Here is a 16,267-nt window from a genome sequence, read left to right as displayed (position 1 = left end):
AGGCCGGTCTGTGGGCGGGGCGGAGACCGGGTCTGGGGGCGGGTCTGTGGCCGGGCTCGTGGCCGGGCTCGTGGCCGGGCTCGTGGCCGGGCTCCCGGCCGGGCCCCCTCCTGGTGGCGCTGACCCGCCCAAGCCCGCGCGGCCGAGACCTGCGTCCTGGGAAGGGCGGGAGCCGAACGCGGGCTTTCCAGGGTGAGGACGCAGTGGGTGGGCCTCCAAAAACCGACGGGGAGAAAAGCCCTGGGATACTCTGGTCACTAGGTTGTGGAATATGCGTGATTTTTCTTTTTCTCATTGACAGTTTTTTGTCCCAGAGAGATTTTTGCTATAGGGCACGTGCACTTGCTGGAGAGACAGAGATACAGAGAGACAGAAAGCGAGAAACCACCCCGGGGTATGGAGTATAACCACCACAATGCCTTCTGCCCCAGGCTCCCCTCAGCACACCTAATGAGTATTGGGTTTGGAATGGGTTATATCTCCTTTTTAGAAGGAGAAAGTGTTCCCTTCTGAAAAGGAAGCTCCCTCCTCTGTGCTTTCTCCATGGGGTTAGTATGTAGGTAGTGGTAAGTGCTCCTGTTGGAGGTCATGAGACCCACTGGGGTGGAGGGTCTCTCCTAAACACCCTGGTACCAGATCAGCCAGTCAAGAAGGGGAAGCCATAAAGGCTCTCTTTCTGACCCAGTCTTATGCTCTTCAACCAAAGGCGCCCAAAAAGAAAGGGAAGAAAGGCAAAGCCAAGGGCAATCCGATCGTTGATGGGCTAGCTCCAGAAGACATGAGCAAGGAGCAGGTGAGTGTGGCCGGCCAGGCCCAGTCCCTGGGCAGGGTGGGCTGTGCTCCCAGGTGTTGTCATGACCCTCAGAGTGTACCTTCCCATTCTGTCCAAACCCAAATAAGCCTCCTCCCATGTCCTAACTCCCTTTAGATGAAAAAGTTTAATATGAAATACTCAGTTTTTAAATTGCAGTATAGCCACATTAAAGAACCTTTATTTATTTAGAGAGATTTTTGCTATAGAGAACATGCGCTCACCAGAGAGACAGAAAGCAAGAAATCATTCTCCATGGGGTTGGCCATGCCTCAATCCCTTCTCCTCCATTCTCCTGTCAGGATTTTGGCCACGCATGCTCACATGCACACATGCCTGGTGTGAGTTGTCAAGTTGCCAGGTCCGGGACTTGAACCATTGTTGGTCTTGTGGGAGGCTAGTGCCTTAACCACCATACCACCTGCCAGTATTTTTTTTTTTTTGGAGGGGTTTTTGCTAGGGCATGTGCGTTCGCCGGAAAGAAAGAAACAGAGAGAAAAAAAGTGAGAAATCACCCCCCAGGGGGGATAGCCATGGTGCAGTCCCTTCTCCTCCATTCTCCTCTCAGGATCTTAGGTACACATGCACACGTGCCTGGCATGAGTTTAAGCCACCAGGTCCGGGACTCGAACCGCAGTCGACTACATGGGAGTCCAGTGACATAGCCATGATGCCAACTGCTGGTCCCTGGCCAGTAGGTTTTTAAAGCCACTGGGTCTGGGACTTGAACTGCAGTTGGCCATGTGAGAGTTAAGTGCCTCAACCACCATACCACCTGCTGGCTGGGCTTTATATATTTTTTGCTTAACATTATATTTTTATAGGTTACTATGATTTTTTTCATTTAACCTTATTTTGTGAACCTTGTTTTATACCTGTTTGGAGTCACGTGGTGGTTTCCTAGGTGATACACTAGGTAGCTTTTGGAGATAGGGTATCACTGTGCTGTGGCCATAGGTATGCACCATTGCTCTTTGTTGTTACTGTTTGTTTTTTTTTTGTTTGTTTTTTTGTTTTTGTTTTTTGGCTATAGGGTGTGTATGCTTACTGGAGAGACAGAGAGATAGAAAACAAGAAATTGCCCCAGGGAGGATGTTCATGCTTCAGTCCCTTCTCCATTCTCCTGTTGGGATCTTGGGCATGCACGCACATGTGAATGGTATTTTTTTTTTTTTTTTTTGAGAGTTTTTTTTGCTATAGGGCACGTGCCCTCGCCAGAAAGACAGAGAGATAGAAAGTGAGAAATCACCCCCAAGGGGGGATGGCCACACCGCAATCCCTTCTCCTCTATTCTCCTCTTGGGATCTTGGGCACGCGCGCACATGTGCCTGGCATGAGTTTAAGCCACTGTGTCTTGGACGCGAACTGTGGTCGACTACATGGGAGTTCAGCGACATAGCCATTACGCTAACTGCTGGTTCCGTGAATGGTATGAATTTTAAGCTGGGAGGTCTTGGACTCGAACTGTGGTCGACGATGCAGAGTCCAGCACCTTAACCACTGTGCCAGTGGCTGGCCCCCCATGCTTGACTTTTTGGACAGGGTTTGGCTATGGCCCTCTTACCCCAGAGTGCTGAGAAGCAGTGGTGAGAGGTGTGGACACCGTGTCCGCCGAGTGGGTGCGTTGAGAGGGCGGACACTGCCGTTCAGGGTGTGCAGGGACCCAACCTGGGCTCGCGTGGACCTCGGCCTGCAGAGCAGCAGATCAGAGCAGTAGGGCTGCCGTGGCCAGGCTGCGTCAGGCTCTCCTTTTTTTTTGAGAGATTTTTTTTTGCTACAGGGTGTGTGTGCTTGCCAGAAAGACAGAGACAGACAGAAAGTGAGAAATCACCCCCCAGGGGGGATGGCCACGCCGCAATCCCTTCTCCTCCATTCTCCTCTCGGGATCTTGGGTGCGCAAGCACATGCGCCTGGCGTGAGTTTTAAGCCACCGGGTTTGGGACTCCCATTGCGGTCGACTACGTGGGAGTCCAGCGACATAGCTTTATGCCAACTGCTGGTCCCCATTATGCTCTCTGTTTTCAAACACTTCTGTTTAGATGATCTTTGATCATTTTCTTTTCAGTTTTTTGCTCGTTGTAATAATGGTGTAGCTAATAGCTTTGAGCCAAAAAGCCTTTGGTTTCTTTGATGAAATGTTTTTTTTTTTTTGGTAGAGATTTTTGCTATAGGGCACGTGAGCTCCCCAGAAACACAGAGAAAGACAGAAAGAAAGGAAGAAATCACCCCCCGGGGGTAGAGCCCACTGCAATCCCTTCTCCTTCATTTTCCTCTCAGGATCTTGGGCACGCACATATGCCCAGTGTGAGTTTAAACCACCAGGTCAGGGACTTGAACTATGTGGGTGTCCAGCAACGTAACCATTATGCCATCTACTGGTCCCAAGAAACTTCTTTAACATAGATTCCCAGGAATGGATGAAAGGAAATAATTATTTTATGATTTTTGGTCAAATCCAAAGGAATTCTGCCAGTAACTGAATGTGTCTCACCTGAGTGGTTCAGGAGCCTTCTGAGAGTCATATTTTAACTTCTCTTTTCTTTTTCTTAATTTGCCAGAGGACATGTGTGCTTACTGGAGAAGGAGAGAGAGGAAGTGAATAGACACTCCCATAGGGGCAGTCACTCCTCAATACTTCTCCTTCATCTCTCCCTCCTTTTGGGCTTTTGGTGACACACACACACACCCAGCATGTTTCATGTTTTCAAACTATGGATCCAACTGAGACTCGAACCATGCAGTTGACCATGTGGGATCTAGCCACCTGAGCCAGCATGCTACCAGCTGGCCCATATTTTACTTGTAGCTCTTACTGTTTTCAGGTGAGAGTGGCCCCTCTGCCTCTCTCCCTGGCCCTCCTTCCTGTACGTGCTCCTGCGTGGTGCGTCAGTCTACCCTGCTGTGCCTGGCCAGGTGGAGGAGCACATTGGCCGCATCCGGGAGGAGCTGGACCGTGAGCGGGAGGAGCGCAACTATTTCCAGCTGGAGCGGGACAAGATCCACACCTTCTGGGAGATCACACGGAGGCAGCTGGAGGAGAAGAAGGCCGAGCTGCGGAACAAAGACCGGGAGATGGAGGAGGCTGAGGAGAGGCACCAGGTGGAGATTAAGGTGCGTGGGGCTAACTGGCCTGTGCCCCCTGCAGTCACCACAGCAGAGGCGCTTGAGCCAGTGGTGTCGGGGACACCTCTGTCCTTGCTTCGGGTATCACAGCCCTGGGTTTGTGTCCTGTGTTCCGGGAACGTGAGGATGAAGCGGAGCGACTTTGTTCCCTAGTGGCCAGGAGGCTCCGTGATTCTGGAGTCTGAGATTTAGCCTCTGCGAGTTGGGAGAGGCACAGGCCTGGAGACAGGCTGACGGAGTCCAGATGGCCCTGCCGCTGAGCTCTCCCCTCTCAGCCTCGGTTGCCTGTGGCCAAGACACCCATGTGCAGGCAAGCGCAGCTGCTCAGCTCTGGCCCACCCTGCCTGCAGGTGTACAAGCAGAAGGTGAAGCACCTGCTGTACGAGCACCAGAACAACCTGACGGAGATGAAGGCGGAGGGCACTGTGGTCATGAAGCTGGCGCAGAAGGAGCACCGCACACAGGAGGGCGCGCTGCGCAAGGACATGCGGGCGCTGAAGGTGGAGCTCAAGGAGCAAGAGCTGGCCAGTGAGGTGGTGGTGAAGAACCTGCGGCTGGTAGGTGTCAGGGCGGGTGCCTAGCTCAGGTGACATCCGACACCCAGCTGACGCTAACTCTGCGAAGGAATGGCATCAGGCACATTTAGAGATGCGGTGCCCAGGGGACCAGCGGGTGGTATAATGGTTCATGTTGCTGGATTCCCACATGGTCGACTGTGGTTCGGGTCTGCGGCTTAAAACTCACGCTGGGTATGTGTGTGTGCTCAAGATCCCAGGAGGAGAATAGAGGAGAAGGGATTGTGGTGTGGTTATCCCCCTGGGGGGTGATTTTGTGCTTTCTGTCTTTCTGGTGAGGGGACGCACCCCATAGCAAAAATCTCTATTAGGAAAAAAAAAAAAATACAGTGACCGGACATGCGCAGTGTGCTAGCCCTTGGATAGCCACAGTGGCCTGTCATGCAAGCTGGGCTCGTGAGCATCTGGTCTGCTTGTGAGACTGGGATTGATCTTTCTGAGGGAGGCTGGTGGTTTCCTGGTGGAGATTGAAATTCATATGCTGAGTGCCCGATAGGTGCCCATCCCTAATCTGATCTCTGACAGAAATGCTGCTTGGGGACCAGCAAGTGGCTTAATGGTTACATCGCTGGACTCTCATGTAGTTGACTGCTGTTTGAGTCCCGGACCTGGTGGCTTAAAATTCACGCCAGGTGCACGTGTGTGCATGCCCCAAATCCCAAGAGGAGAATGGAGGAGAGGGATTGTGACATGGCTATCCCTGCGAGGGGTGATTTCTTGCGTTTTATCTCTCTAGCAAGTGCATACTCCCTATAGCAAAAATCTCTTTAAAAAAAAAAAAAGCCTGCTTGTTTATGGCCGAGGGTCTAGGAAGGAAAATGCACATGAGGTAGAAGACGTGATGAACGTGTCTGGTGCGTACAGTGCCTCTGATACAGATGAGCGCCCCAGGAGGCAAGGGGTGAGGTGGGCCTTGCGGTGGGTGAGGTTGACTTTTCTTTTTTCTTTTTTTCCTTTTTTTTTGGAGAAGTTTTTGCTATAGGGCGTGAGCGCTCATCAGAAAGCCAGAGAAAGAAAGCGAGAAATCACCCCCCAGGGGGGATGGCCACACCACAATCCCTTCTCCTCCATTCTCTTCTCGGGATCTTGGGCACGCACACACACGCGCCTGATGTGAGTTTAAGCCACCAGGTCCGGGACTCGAACTGCGGTCGACTACATGGGAGGCCAGCAACATAGCCATTATGCTAACTGCTGGTCCCAAGGGCTCTGGGAATGCCTTGTTGAGAAGGTGATATCTGAGCAAAGGCTAAATGTTCTCATAGCCATGGAGAAATGGGTCAGCTCAGGGAGTAGGCTTCTCCTGGGTCTGGCTGACCAGTAACTGCCCACTTCACCTCTGCAGAAACACACCGAGGAGATCACAAAGATGCGCAGTGACTTTGAGAGGCAAGTTCGAGGTCAGTGTCTCACTTTCATATTATGTAGGATGGTGCCAGAGTCTTCCTTCCACCAGAAAGTAATTTACCTCCAGAACCTGTACCAGGGCACATAAACTAGATTAAAACTGCCCAGGGATTCAAAGAGGAGAGGAGGAGTTTCCAAGGCTGCTGGCCCCACTCAGCATCCCAGAACAGCTTATTCCCATTCAAGCTCAGGAGCCCTGTGATTGCCACACCTCCCCACTCTGAGCTGAAATTGGAAGCTGATAGCCGGTGGTATTCAGTCCTGTGGGCAGCACTGCAAAGTCTTCTCTGTGGCTTCTGGCCCCAGAAAGCTCTGGTTCCAGAAGTCTGTCTGGTTTGCTGATAAAGCCCTCGAGCCTGTGCCCGAATGGCTACACAGGCCAGGATTGGTGCTCAGTGGGATCAGCTGATTTGATTTGGATTCCTAGCTTAGGGATTGACTAGCAATGCCTCACCTGGGTAAGGAAGGCTGACAGTGACGTGTGCTGAATATTTCATCTGTGAGCATTGAGTGCTCTTGGGCCTTGTTGATGGCTTCCATCTATCTCAGTAGCCCACGGGCACCTGTCCTTCCTCTGCTGAGCTGCTGTGTGTGCTGCTGCCTTCCAGAAATTGAAGCCAAGTATGATAAGAAGATGAAGATGCTGAGGGACGAGCTCGACCTGCGGAGAAAGACTGAGGTCCATGAAGTGGAGGAGAGGAAGAATGGCCAGATCAGCACGTTAATGCAGCGCCACGAGGAGGCCTTCACTGACATCAAGAACTACTACAACGACATCACTCTCAACAACCTGGCCCTCATCAATTCTCTCAAGGTGCTTTATGTATGAGGCATTTGGGAGCCACACTTGGCCTGTCCTAAAATGGGAAATCGTAAGGCCCAGACTACATCCCTTTTTATAGCAATACTTGACAGTGAGCCGCCTGGCAGTGAGTGCAGTCTGTAGTGTATGTACAGACTCACATGGCTGATCACATGGTTTGAGTCCAGACTCAGCAGCTTGAAAAACATGCCAGCTGCCTGAGCCTACGTGTCCGAAATGCTGACAAGATGAAGAGGTAGAGGAGGCGGGATTGCCCTCTTACCATGCTTCACTGGGGCGCTCTCTGTATCTGGTGAACACATACGCTGACTGGCATTGACCAGTGAACAGAGCTGCCAGGTGGCATGAAGGCGCTGGGTCAGGGTTAGACTTTGCAGTTCGAGTCTGGAGCCGGTGGTTTGCAAAATCCACTGGGCCCATGCATTGCATGCACGCCCAAAATCCCAAGAGGAGAATGGAGATGAGGGGATTGTGGGTTGGCCCTCCCTCTTGGAGGGTGACTTCTCACTTTCCTTCTCACTGTCTCTGTCTGTCTCTCTCCAGTTCATCCATAACTGAGATGCAAAAATGGTGTAATGAATCCATGCCTATAACTGAGAGCAACCAGGGTACTTCTCACCTGCAGTGTGGAGGGGGCATGACCAGATGTGTTCTGACACGCAGACGCTCAGGCAGAGCTGCACAGGTGCTGTGACACAGCTGCAGCCGGAGGTGTGTTGCCACCCGGATGCTCTCAGTGACAAGGTTTTCCACATGGGCAATCCTGGGGCCCTTGGGCAATCCTGAACAAAGAATAATGTCTTGATTTGGCGTGGAACCTTCATTTCTAGAGATTTTTAGAACAGAAGTTAAAACTTGTTAAAAAGGCTGCTTGTCAGTAAGGCAGGCCTAGGTCCTGCACACATGGGAAGTGGGCAGACCAGCCTCGTCTGTCCACCTGCTGAGTCTGTGCTGCCTGCCACAGGAGCAGATGGAGGACATGCGCAAGAAGGAGGAGCACCTGGAGAGGGAGATGGCCGAGGTGGCCACGCAGAACAAGCGTCTGGCAGACCCTCTCCAGAAGGCTCGGGACGAGATGAGTGAGATGCACAAGAAGCTTGGGAACTACGAGAGGGACAAGCAGATCCTGGTCGTGAGTCTCTGGCGGAGTTCATCTCCCTCCTTGCATTGCTCTCCTGGGCTCGGGCAGAGGGGCAGTAGCGCTGTCCTCTCAGGGCAGGAAGAGTGTGATGAGAGGCCACACCCCTTTCTTTGGCTGCTGCTCTCCTGTGAATGCAAGCTTGGTGGGTGGTCTGGAAGAGGTGGCCCTCATATCCCAACATCTCCCTCCAGCCTGTGCAGGTGCGTGCCAGCTGCCCAGTCTCCATTCCAGTTCTTGTGACGGCTTTTGTCCTGCTGTCCCCGAGGACCCTGAGTTCTGTGGACACCTGTGAATCCTAAACCCTGTTTCCCACTGTTTTATCTCCAGTGCACAAAAGCACGTTTGAAAGTCACTGAGAAAGAGCTGAGAGACCTTCAGTGGGAACACGAGGTGCTGGAGCAGCGCTTCATTCAGGTATGCAGGCACAGCTGGCCCCACAGCTGGTCTTGGACCCCTGCCTGCTGGAATGGGGGGTGCCCCCTGGGCCCCGGCTCTGTGGCCGGCTCCAGGAGGTGCTGGTTCCTTGGCTGCATTTCTGTTGGGAAGCCTTACTGCTTGCTCTTGACTTCTCAGCTTTTATGCAGCAGAATCCACGGCATGTTCTGTAGGAGCCCAGGGTTGCAGAGACAGCAGGCTGTCCCTGGTAGAGTGCACTGCACAGTCTTCTGTCCCTCAGGAGCTCACCTCTTAAAAGGAGGTGTTTAATAGGGGCCAGCAGGTGGTGTGGTGATTAAGGGCGCTGGACTCCCATGTGACCGACCATATTTTGAGTCCTGACCTGGCAGCTTGCTTTCTCACTCTCTCTCTCTCATTCTGTCCCTCTCTGGTAAAATTTCAATAAGTAAGTAAAGTTAAAATAATAAAAATTCTTTAAAAAATAATTTTAATAAAGTAATTATTAAAAAAAAAAAGAGATGGCTTGGCCATTCACAGCAACTGTCTTTTCACGTCTGTGTGTGTCTGAGGCCAGCTTGCTTCATGCTCATGGTGAGGGATCCAGACTCTCACCTGCATAAGTAGAAATGAGTCTCCCTGCCACTTAGCATAGATCCACAGACCACACATTCTAGGAGCCCCTCCTTGCCCTCATCCTGTGTGTACCAATGTACACGTGACTCGTGGCCCACAAAAACAGGATCAAGCCATAAACACACTTTTGTGTGTTTTATTTTTTTAAAAAATATTTAATTCTATTTATTTTTTTAAAAGAAGTGTTTCTTTAACTTTATTTATTTACTTTTTTCTTTATTTAAATTTGACCAGAGAACTGGGGACCAGCAGGTGGCGTGGTGGTTAAGGTGCTGGATACTCCCACGTGGCTGACCACGGTTCAAGTCCTGGACCTGGTAGCTTGCTTTCTCACTTTCCCTCTTTCTCTCTGTCTCTCTCTCTCTCTGGTCAAATTAAAATAAATAAAATTAAATAAAATAAGTCTTTAAAAAAAATAGTGTTTAAATTTGACCAGAGAGGGACAGAGTGAGAGAGACAGAGAGAAAGAGGGAAAGTGAGAAAGCAAGCTACCAGGTCCAGGACTCAAACTGCAGTCAGCCATGTGGGAGTCCAGCACCGTTAACCACCACACCATCTGCCAGCCCCGATTTATTTATTTTTAATTTGACCAGAGAGGGACAGAATGAGAGAGAGAGAGTGAGAAAGCAAGCTACCAGGTCCAGGACTCAAACTGCAGTCAGCCATGTGGGAGTCCAGCGCCTTAACTACCATGCCATCTTCCAGCCCCACGCACTTGTGTTTGACTCTCATGGTCCATCTGTGTTGCACACGTGAAGCATCCTCAGCCTCCATGACAGCCACTATGTGAATGTCCACTCGTTTGTAGTTTCCTTTGACAGACACCTCTGCTTTCAGTCCTTTCCTATTACAGCATTGCTTTTGTATGTATCCTTTAAATTTATCTTTGCACAGCTATGGGAGATATCTTCTAGGAGATTCGGTACTGGGGCCAGCAGATGGTGTGGTAGTTCATGTGGTGGACTCCCACATGGCTGACCACAGTTTGAGTCCAGACCCAGTAGCTTGAAACTCATGCTGGGCATGTGTTGTGTGTGCCCAAAATCCAGAGAGGAGAACGGAGGAGAAGGCATTGTGGTGTGTTTCCCACCACTCCCCCGAGGGGTGATTTCTCACTTTCCTTCTCTCTTTCACTCTCTAGCAAGTGCCTATGTCCTATTGCAAAAACAAAAACAAAAACAAAAAAAACCAAAACCAAAACCAAAACAAAACTAAACTAAGAAAAAAAAAGACAAGTCAGTATTCACTAATGCAGACTGTAATAACGGGATGGCCTCATTTTCCCCCAGAGCAGGCTGTTTAGGAACACCTCATCATTATAACAGATCTCCAGTCATCTTTAGAGACAGTGGGTCCCATGAGATGTGAGTCACTGGGCTCTGCTGTCTCTCAGTTGCAGCCTTGTGTAGAAGGGAGTCTGAGCTCTGCTTTGGTAGACAGAGGCCCTCTTCTTCCTCCCAGTGGGTTCTCAGGCAGTCATTAATGGGAAGGAAGCAGATGCCTGCCTGGCTTGGAGTCCATGTTTATAGCCACATTCTCCATTTGAATGAGTTCATGATGTGTGGCAGTCAGTGTCTCTTCCTAGAGAACCAAGAGCTCATATTTGCCAGCAAAATAGAGAGCAAAGGCACTTACAACATGCATGTCTCTCGATAGGACGTCGGAGGTAAGCCAGTCTATGGAAAGCCCTGTGGTAGTTAGAAGGGATTTGGGATCTTGGGTGTTGCTCCAGGAAACACTCTTACGTGAAAGAAGCTACATGGTTTGCCATGATCCTGTTTTCTTCCCAACAGCAATAAATGTTTTCACATGTGTAGAGAACATTCTGGAAGGAGTCACAGTAAACATTCACGATAGCGATCTCTGGGAACTGGGGTTAAGGGAGTGTTCACTTTTGGATTTTTACATTTATATAGAAAGTCCTGGTTTTTCTTTTACAATGTACTGTTAATAAGTAGGAAAGTTAGCAGGTAAAAATGAACAGTTTTATAGTTGACAGGCAGCTGGCTCCAAGGCTGTGCTTTATTTGTAGGGCATGTCGTCAGGATCTGGGAGTGGATCCTCCAAGGGGCCCCCCAGTTGCAAACATTGGCTGCTCATTGCCTCATGGCTCACACGAGACAATTAGGGACACATCTTGCTTGAACCCACAAGCTCAAACTCAGGGCAAGACCAGCCCCACCCCGTTGAGGAGCAGAATGCAGGGTGTGCCTCTCCAGCTCTTACAGGAAGCCTCATTCCTGAGAAAAGGGAATATGCTACTGTCCCCTCCTGCCTTCCACTGCGTGGACGGCTGCCAAGGGTCAGGGTGCAGACAGCATGGGCAACACGCCCAGACCCACAGGTGTTGGCATCCCTGAAAGGTGACACTTCTTTATAAGCAGCATGTTCTGGGCAGAGGAAGAGGTAGCATCTCCCCGTTGGGACATCCCCAATGAGGAACCTCGCCGCTGACCCTAGCCTGGCCGCTACAGGTGCAGCAGGAACGGGACGAGCTCTACCGGAAGTTCACCACGGCCATCCAGGAAGTTCAGCAGAAGACGGGCTTCAAGAACCTGGTGCTGGAGCGCAAGCTGCAGGCACTGAGTGCCACTGCGGAGAAGAGGGAGGTGCAACTAAACGAGGTTCTGGCTGCCTCCAACCTGGACCCCACGGCCTTGACACTCGTGTCCCGCAAGCTTGAGGTGGGTCCTGGATGGGCTCCTGAGGAGGGCCCAACTGCCTTGCTCCTGTCCCTCCAGAGCAGCCTTGTCTCTTACTGTGACTCTGCAGTCTGCCCTGTGCCTCCTTGGACAGGTGTGAGGGTTGCGTGGGCCTGTGGCTCTCAGGACTGTCCGCACCAACAGTTCCTCATTAGCTTTGCTCACATTTCTCTGAGGTCCCCCCAACCCTCCTTAATCTCTTGGCACCTTACATCCTCTGAGCCTCTGCCTGCTTAAGCCCCCCAAACCAACTCAGCTAAGCATGTTGTGCTCCAGTTGTCCAAGAACAGCATGAGGACCGTTTGGGCCTGAGCTCCTCATCTGACAAGAGAGCCAGACACATCCTAGGGGACAGTGATATCTTTTGAGCTCAGTCTGGGGTGCTACTTCCACCCGCCTGGGGCAGAGATAGCACTGGAAGGCCCTCAGTGCTGGTTGAGGATGTGTACGTACTATCATGACACAGAAAGTAGGTCTGTGGAGGAGCAGGGCCCTGACTTAGCCTGTGTAGCTGCAAGGGAGTGAGGTCAGAGCAGAGCCCAGACGTTCTCATTTTTGTCCAGTTAGTTGTGGTGCAGCTCTGCTGGGACCATCCTGGGCATGAGGCTGACAGCAGCAAGTCAGATGAGATAACAGTCATCTGAAGACCCACAGGGTCTCCTGTCCACCTGCTGTGCCCCTGGAGCTAGGCCTTGCCCCTCTGTTCCCCGGCTGGGGGATTCACCAAGGGACAGCTGACAGAGGTCAAGGGCATCATTGGCTGACACCAGGTTGCCTGCAGCTATCAGGCCTGTGACTTGGCCCCAGCAGCTCCAGGTGTGGCCCCATGGAGATAGCGTCATGCCCCTAGACACTGGTGCACATGCCCGGGATGGCTGCTGCTTCCAATTAGGAAACATCAGATTCCAAGAGCAAGAAACTGACTCATCCCAAAGATAGACCTTTCCAGGCAGAGACAGCTGGCCCTGCTGTTCACACCATGTTCATCTGGGCACAGGCTTGACACTTCCTCACTGTCGATAGAGGTCCTTCTTGTCCTGAAAAAGGTTATAGGTAGCATTTTATTATTTCCAGAGGGTGTGTGTGCTTGCCAAAAAGGGACAGAGAGACAAAAACATTGCAAACCCTCCAATGGGGCATGGTCACACCACTATTCATTCCTTCTCCATTTCTTTCTTTTTTTTTTTTTTTCATTTCTTTTTTTTTTTTTTCATTTTAAATGTATTTTACATTAATTTACTGAACATCATCACAGCATACAAAATATAATTTCCCATCCAGTATACACTGTATTGTGGCTTAATCATACATGCTATCATCAACAAATAATTTTCCATTTCTTGTTTCATAGATATCTATATCTGTGTGTGTATATATCTATATCTATATCTATATCTATATATTATATCTCCCCCTATTTCTCACCATCTGCCATTTCCCACCCTCCTCCCTCTCTGTCTCTGTCTCTGGTATCTACAGTTGCTTTCCCTCCCCTCCCTCATTTTATTGATTCATAAAATATTTTTTTTCTTTTTTTGGAGAGGTTTTTGCTACAGGGCATGTGCGCTCGCCAGAAAGATAGAGAGACAGAGAGACAGAAAGTGAGAAATCACCCCCCAGGAGGGATGGCCACACTGTAGTAGTCCCTTCTCTATTCTCCTTGGGATCTTGGGCATGCATGCACATGCGCCCGGCGTGAGTTTAAACTGGGTCTGGGACTCAAACTGCCATTGACTACATGGTAGTCCAGCGACATAGCCATTATGCTAACTGCTGATCCCCACAAAATATGTTAGTCTAACTACTTTCAGTAGCAAGTTCAGCTGATGTACACATATCTGTGAACACATGTCTGACTTAGGCATGAAGTTCTGTGAGTAGAATGAATATGTTATAAAATACCCCCTAGCTGAGCCTATATTGCTTACTGTGGTCATTAATTTTTTTTTTTAATTAAAAAATTTTTTTTTATTAATTAATTTGTTTATTTGCATTCATTCACTGTACATCATTACAGCATACAAAATGAGATTTTCCATCCAGAGTACACTGTATATTGTCTCAATCAAGCACATCAACAAACATGTTATTGTCAGCAAGTAATTTTCCATTTCTAATTTTCTGTATGTTTTGCTTTTTTAAAAATATGGAATGCTTCACAAATTTGCGTGTCATCCTTGCGCAGGGGCCATGCTAATCTTCTCTGTATCGTTCCAATTTTAGTATATGTGCTGCTGAAGCGAGCACTAAATTGGTATTTTTTAATATATTTTTTTAAGTTCAAGAAAGGCTATTTTAGCTTTAATAAAGAAAAATAAAAAAAAATTAAGAGAACTTTCCTTAAGACTTAAAGCCAGGAAACAGGTTAGGATTCTATTCAAATAGTATGTAAACAAAGCATAGAAGGAAGTCAATAGTTTTAGTCCTAAGTCATAAGATTCTATTTCACCAGTTTAGTCTCATGTACTTGGTTTATCTTCTGTTGTGGTCTGATCTTTCTGTTTAAATTCTGGAAGATAACATTCAACTCCAGACTTGTCCCTACCATTAAGTTGGCCATTTTCTTAGTTTTTGAACTCTTCTGTGTGTCTGTCTTTAGTTTTCCTGATATAGCACTCCCTTCAGAAACTGGAGATCTGGTCTGGTGCTGGTAAATTCTTTCAGGTTTTATCTGAGAATGTTCTTGTCTTTTTTCCCATATGAAGGATAATCTTGCCAGGTACAGTATTCTTGGTTGAAATTGTATTTCCCTAAACACTTTGAATGTATTTTCCTATTCTTTCCTCGCTCGCATTGTTTCTGATGAGAGGTCCACTATTAGCCCAGTGGGATATCCTTTGTAGGTAACTTAACAATTCTCTCTTCCAATCATAGTATCTTGTTTCTGTTTGTGTTTTTGGTCAATCTGGCTATAATGTGTCTTAGAGAAGATCTTGGGTTGATCCTGTTTAGGGTCCTTTATATTTCTTGGGTCTGGATCTTTGAATGCCTCTCTAGGTTTGGGAAGTTTTCTTCCAGAATTTCATGGAAAAGATTGTCAATACCCTTATTAGTCACTTTGCCTTCTGGGATACTGATTATCTGGATGTTTGGACATTTAATGATATCTAATATTTTTTGTATATTATTCTCATTTTTGGGGGGCTATTTTCTGTCTTGGTGGTGGATTTTTCTAGGCCAGTGATTCTGTCTTCTACATTAGAGATTTGATATTCTGTTTGATCTAGTCTGCTTTTAATACTTTCAAGGGAGGCTTTGATTTCCTATATTATATCCTTCATCTCTAATAGTTCCATTTCATTCTTTTTTATGGCGTGTATCTCCTCTTTCAGATTGTGCAAGAACTTCCTCACCTCCTGGAACTCGCCAGCTCTTTTTTCCTGCATCTTCTGGAGTTCATTGTCTCTCTTCTCTTGCATCTCTGTTAACTTTGTCACTATGAATATTTAAAATTTTTCTCTTTCTTTCTTTTTCTTTTTCTTTTTTTTTCATTTTACCAGACCGGGCCGGGGGGGAGGGAGGGAGGGAGAAAGTGAGAGAGCAAGCTGACAGGTCTGGGAATCAAACTGTGGTTGGCCATGTGAGAGTCCAGTGCCTTTAACCACTATGCCATCTGCCGGTCCTATGAATATTCTTAATTCTTTATCAGACATTTCCACAAGTTCCATTGTACTGTCTATGGATGAAGAGGAGTTATTCTTTTCCCTTGGAGAGGTATTTTCTTGGTTTCTCAAATTTCTTGTGCTCCTGTGGTGATTTCTGGTCATCTGATGGGTTATATGTTTCTTCTTAATTTCTTGATGTTCAATCTGAGCGTTCAGAGGTATGCAGGAGGAGGTGATCTGCAATCTCTCTGCCGTTCTGTTTTTCTTCCTTTGTGTGGCAGATTTGGTGGGAATTGAGGAATATTCAGACCCTAATAATACTCAGATGTTTGTCTATGGTTCACTTTAGACCTGACTAGATACTCAGTGGGTGGAGGCTGAGCAGCAAAGTGATGAGGAGAAAAGGAAAAGGAAAAGGAAACAGAAAGAAAAAAGAAAAACAAGAAAAAAAGAAAATAAATTTAAAAAATGAAAGGAATTACAGCTGAAATTCAGTCGGCATCTCAGAAAGCCTGTGCCGTTTTTGTTTTGTTTTGTTTTTTCCTCTTCTCAATGGAAGGTGGAAATTAGCAACATAAAGGAGGATCTGAGATCCAAGAAAATACTTTGCCTTAAACATTCTTTTTTTTAATGAAAAGAGACAGGTTACAGAGGGTGTACTACCACTCTAGAATGGGGTCTGGAGGGTAAAGTCTCAGCAGAAAATCTTCAGTCTTAGTCCCTGAGCATAATTATTCACAGCTCAAATTCCTCCCTTCTGTGTCCCCATCCTGTCAGAATTATGGACACGCATGCCCAGTATGTTTTTCAAGCTGTCGGGCTCAGGGTTTGAGCCATGTGGTCAGCTCTGTGGGATCTGGTTCCCTTAACTATTAGGCCATGGGGCTTGACCTCAGGTTTGTTTTTCAAGCTACCCTGGTGTGATTCAAACTGTGGTCAGCCATGTGAGATCTGGCTCCTTAACCATTCCCTTAGTTTGTGCTATGGGCACATGCACTGAGCTGGAAAAGACAGAGAGAGAGAGAGAAAGAGAGGTTGTGCCCCCCGCCCC

At 48.3% G+C, this 16,267-nt stretch overlaps 1 protein-coding gene and 1 non-coding gene across 4 annotated transcripts in view; one reads left to right on the top strand and one right to left on the bottom strand.

The window, feature by feature from the left end:
• Positions 1 to 375: 375 nt before the first annotated feature.
• The window catches only part of DRC4 (dynein regulatory complex subunit 4), a 32,797-nt gene continuing 16,905 nt past the window's right edge, over positions 376 to 16,267 (top strand). For all 3 annotated transcript variants that reach the window (XR_003550066.1, XM_006152517.2, XM_006152518.3), the window contains exons 1-9: positions 376 to 394; positions 707 to 793; positions 3,725 to 3,922; positions 4,285 to 4,491; positions 5,855 to 5,909; positions 6,525 to 6,730; positions 7,704 to 7,871; positions 8,208 to 8,294; positions 11,384 to 11,593. Coding sequence is in view for 2 of the 3 variants with exons in the window: in XM_006152517.2 (XP_006152579.1) it covers positions 779 to 793; positions 3,725 to 3,922; positions 4,285 to 4,491; positions 5,855 to 5,909; positions 6,525 to 6,730; positions 7,704 to 7,871; positions 8,208 to 8,294; positions 11,384 to 11,593 (1,146 nt within the window). In the remaining variant the exon portion in view is untranslated. The remainder of the gene's footprint in view (positions 395 to 706; positions 794 to 3,724; positions 3,923 to 4,284; positions 4,492 to 5,854; positions 5,910 to 6,524; positions 6,731 to 7,703; positions 7,872 to 8,207; positions 8,295 to 11,383; positions 11,594 to 16,267) is intronic.
• Positions 13,752 to 13,858, bottom strand: LOC114008563 (U6 spliceosomal RNA). Its single transcript, XR_003550084.1, has one exon. It is a non-coding gene; the product is annotated as a U6 spliceosomal RNA (small nuclear RNA).

This window comes from Tupaia chinensis, unplaced genomic scaffold (genome assembly GCF_000334495.1).
Source record: "Tupaia chinensis unplaced genomic scaffold, TupChi_1.0 Scaffold000355_1, whole genome shotgun sequence".
Taxonomy (NCBI): domain Eukaryota; kingdom Metazoa; phylum Chordata; class Mammalia; order Scandentia; family Tupaiidae; genus Tupaia; species Tupaia belangeri.
This window is presented reverse-complemented; position numbering and strand designations above follow the sequence as displayed.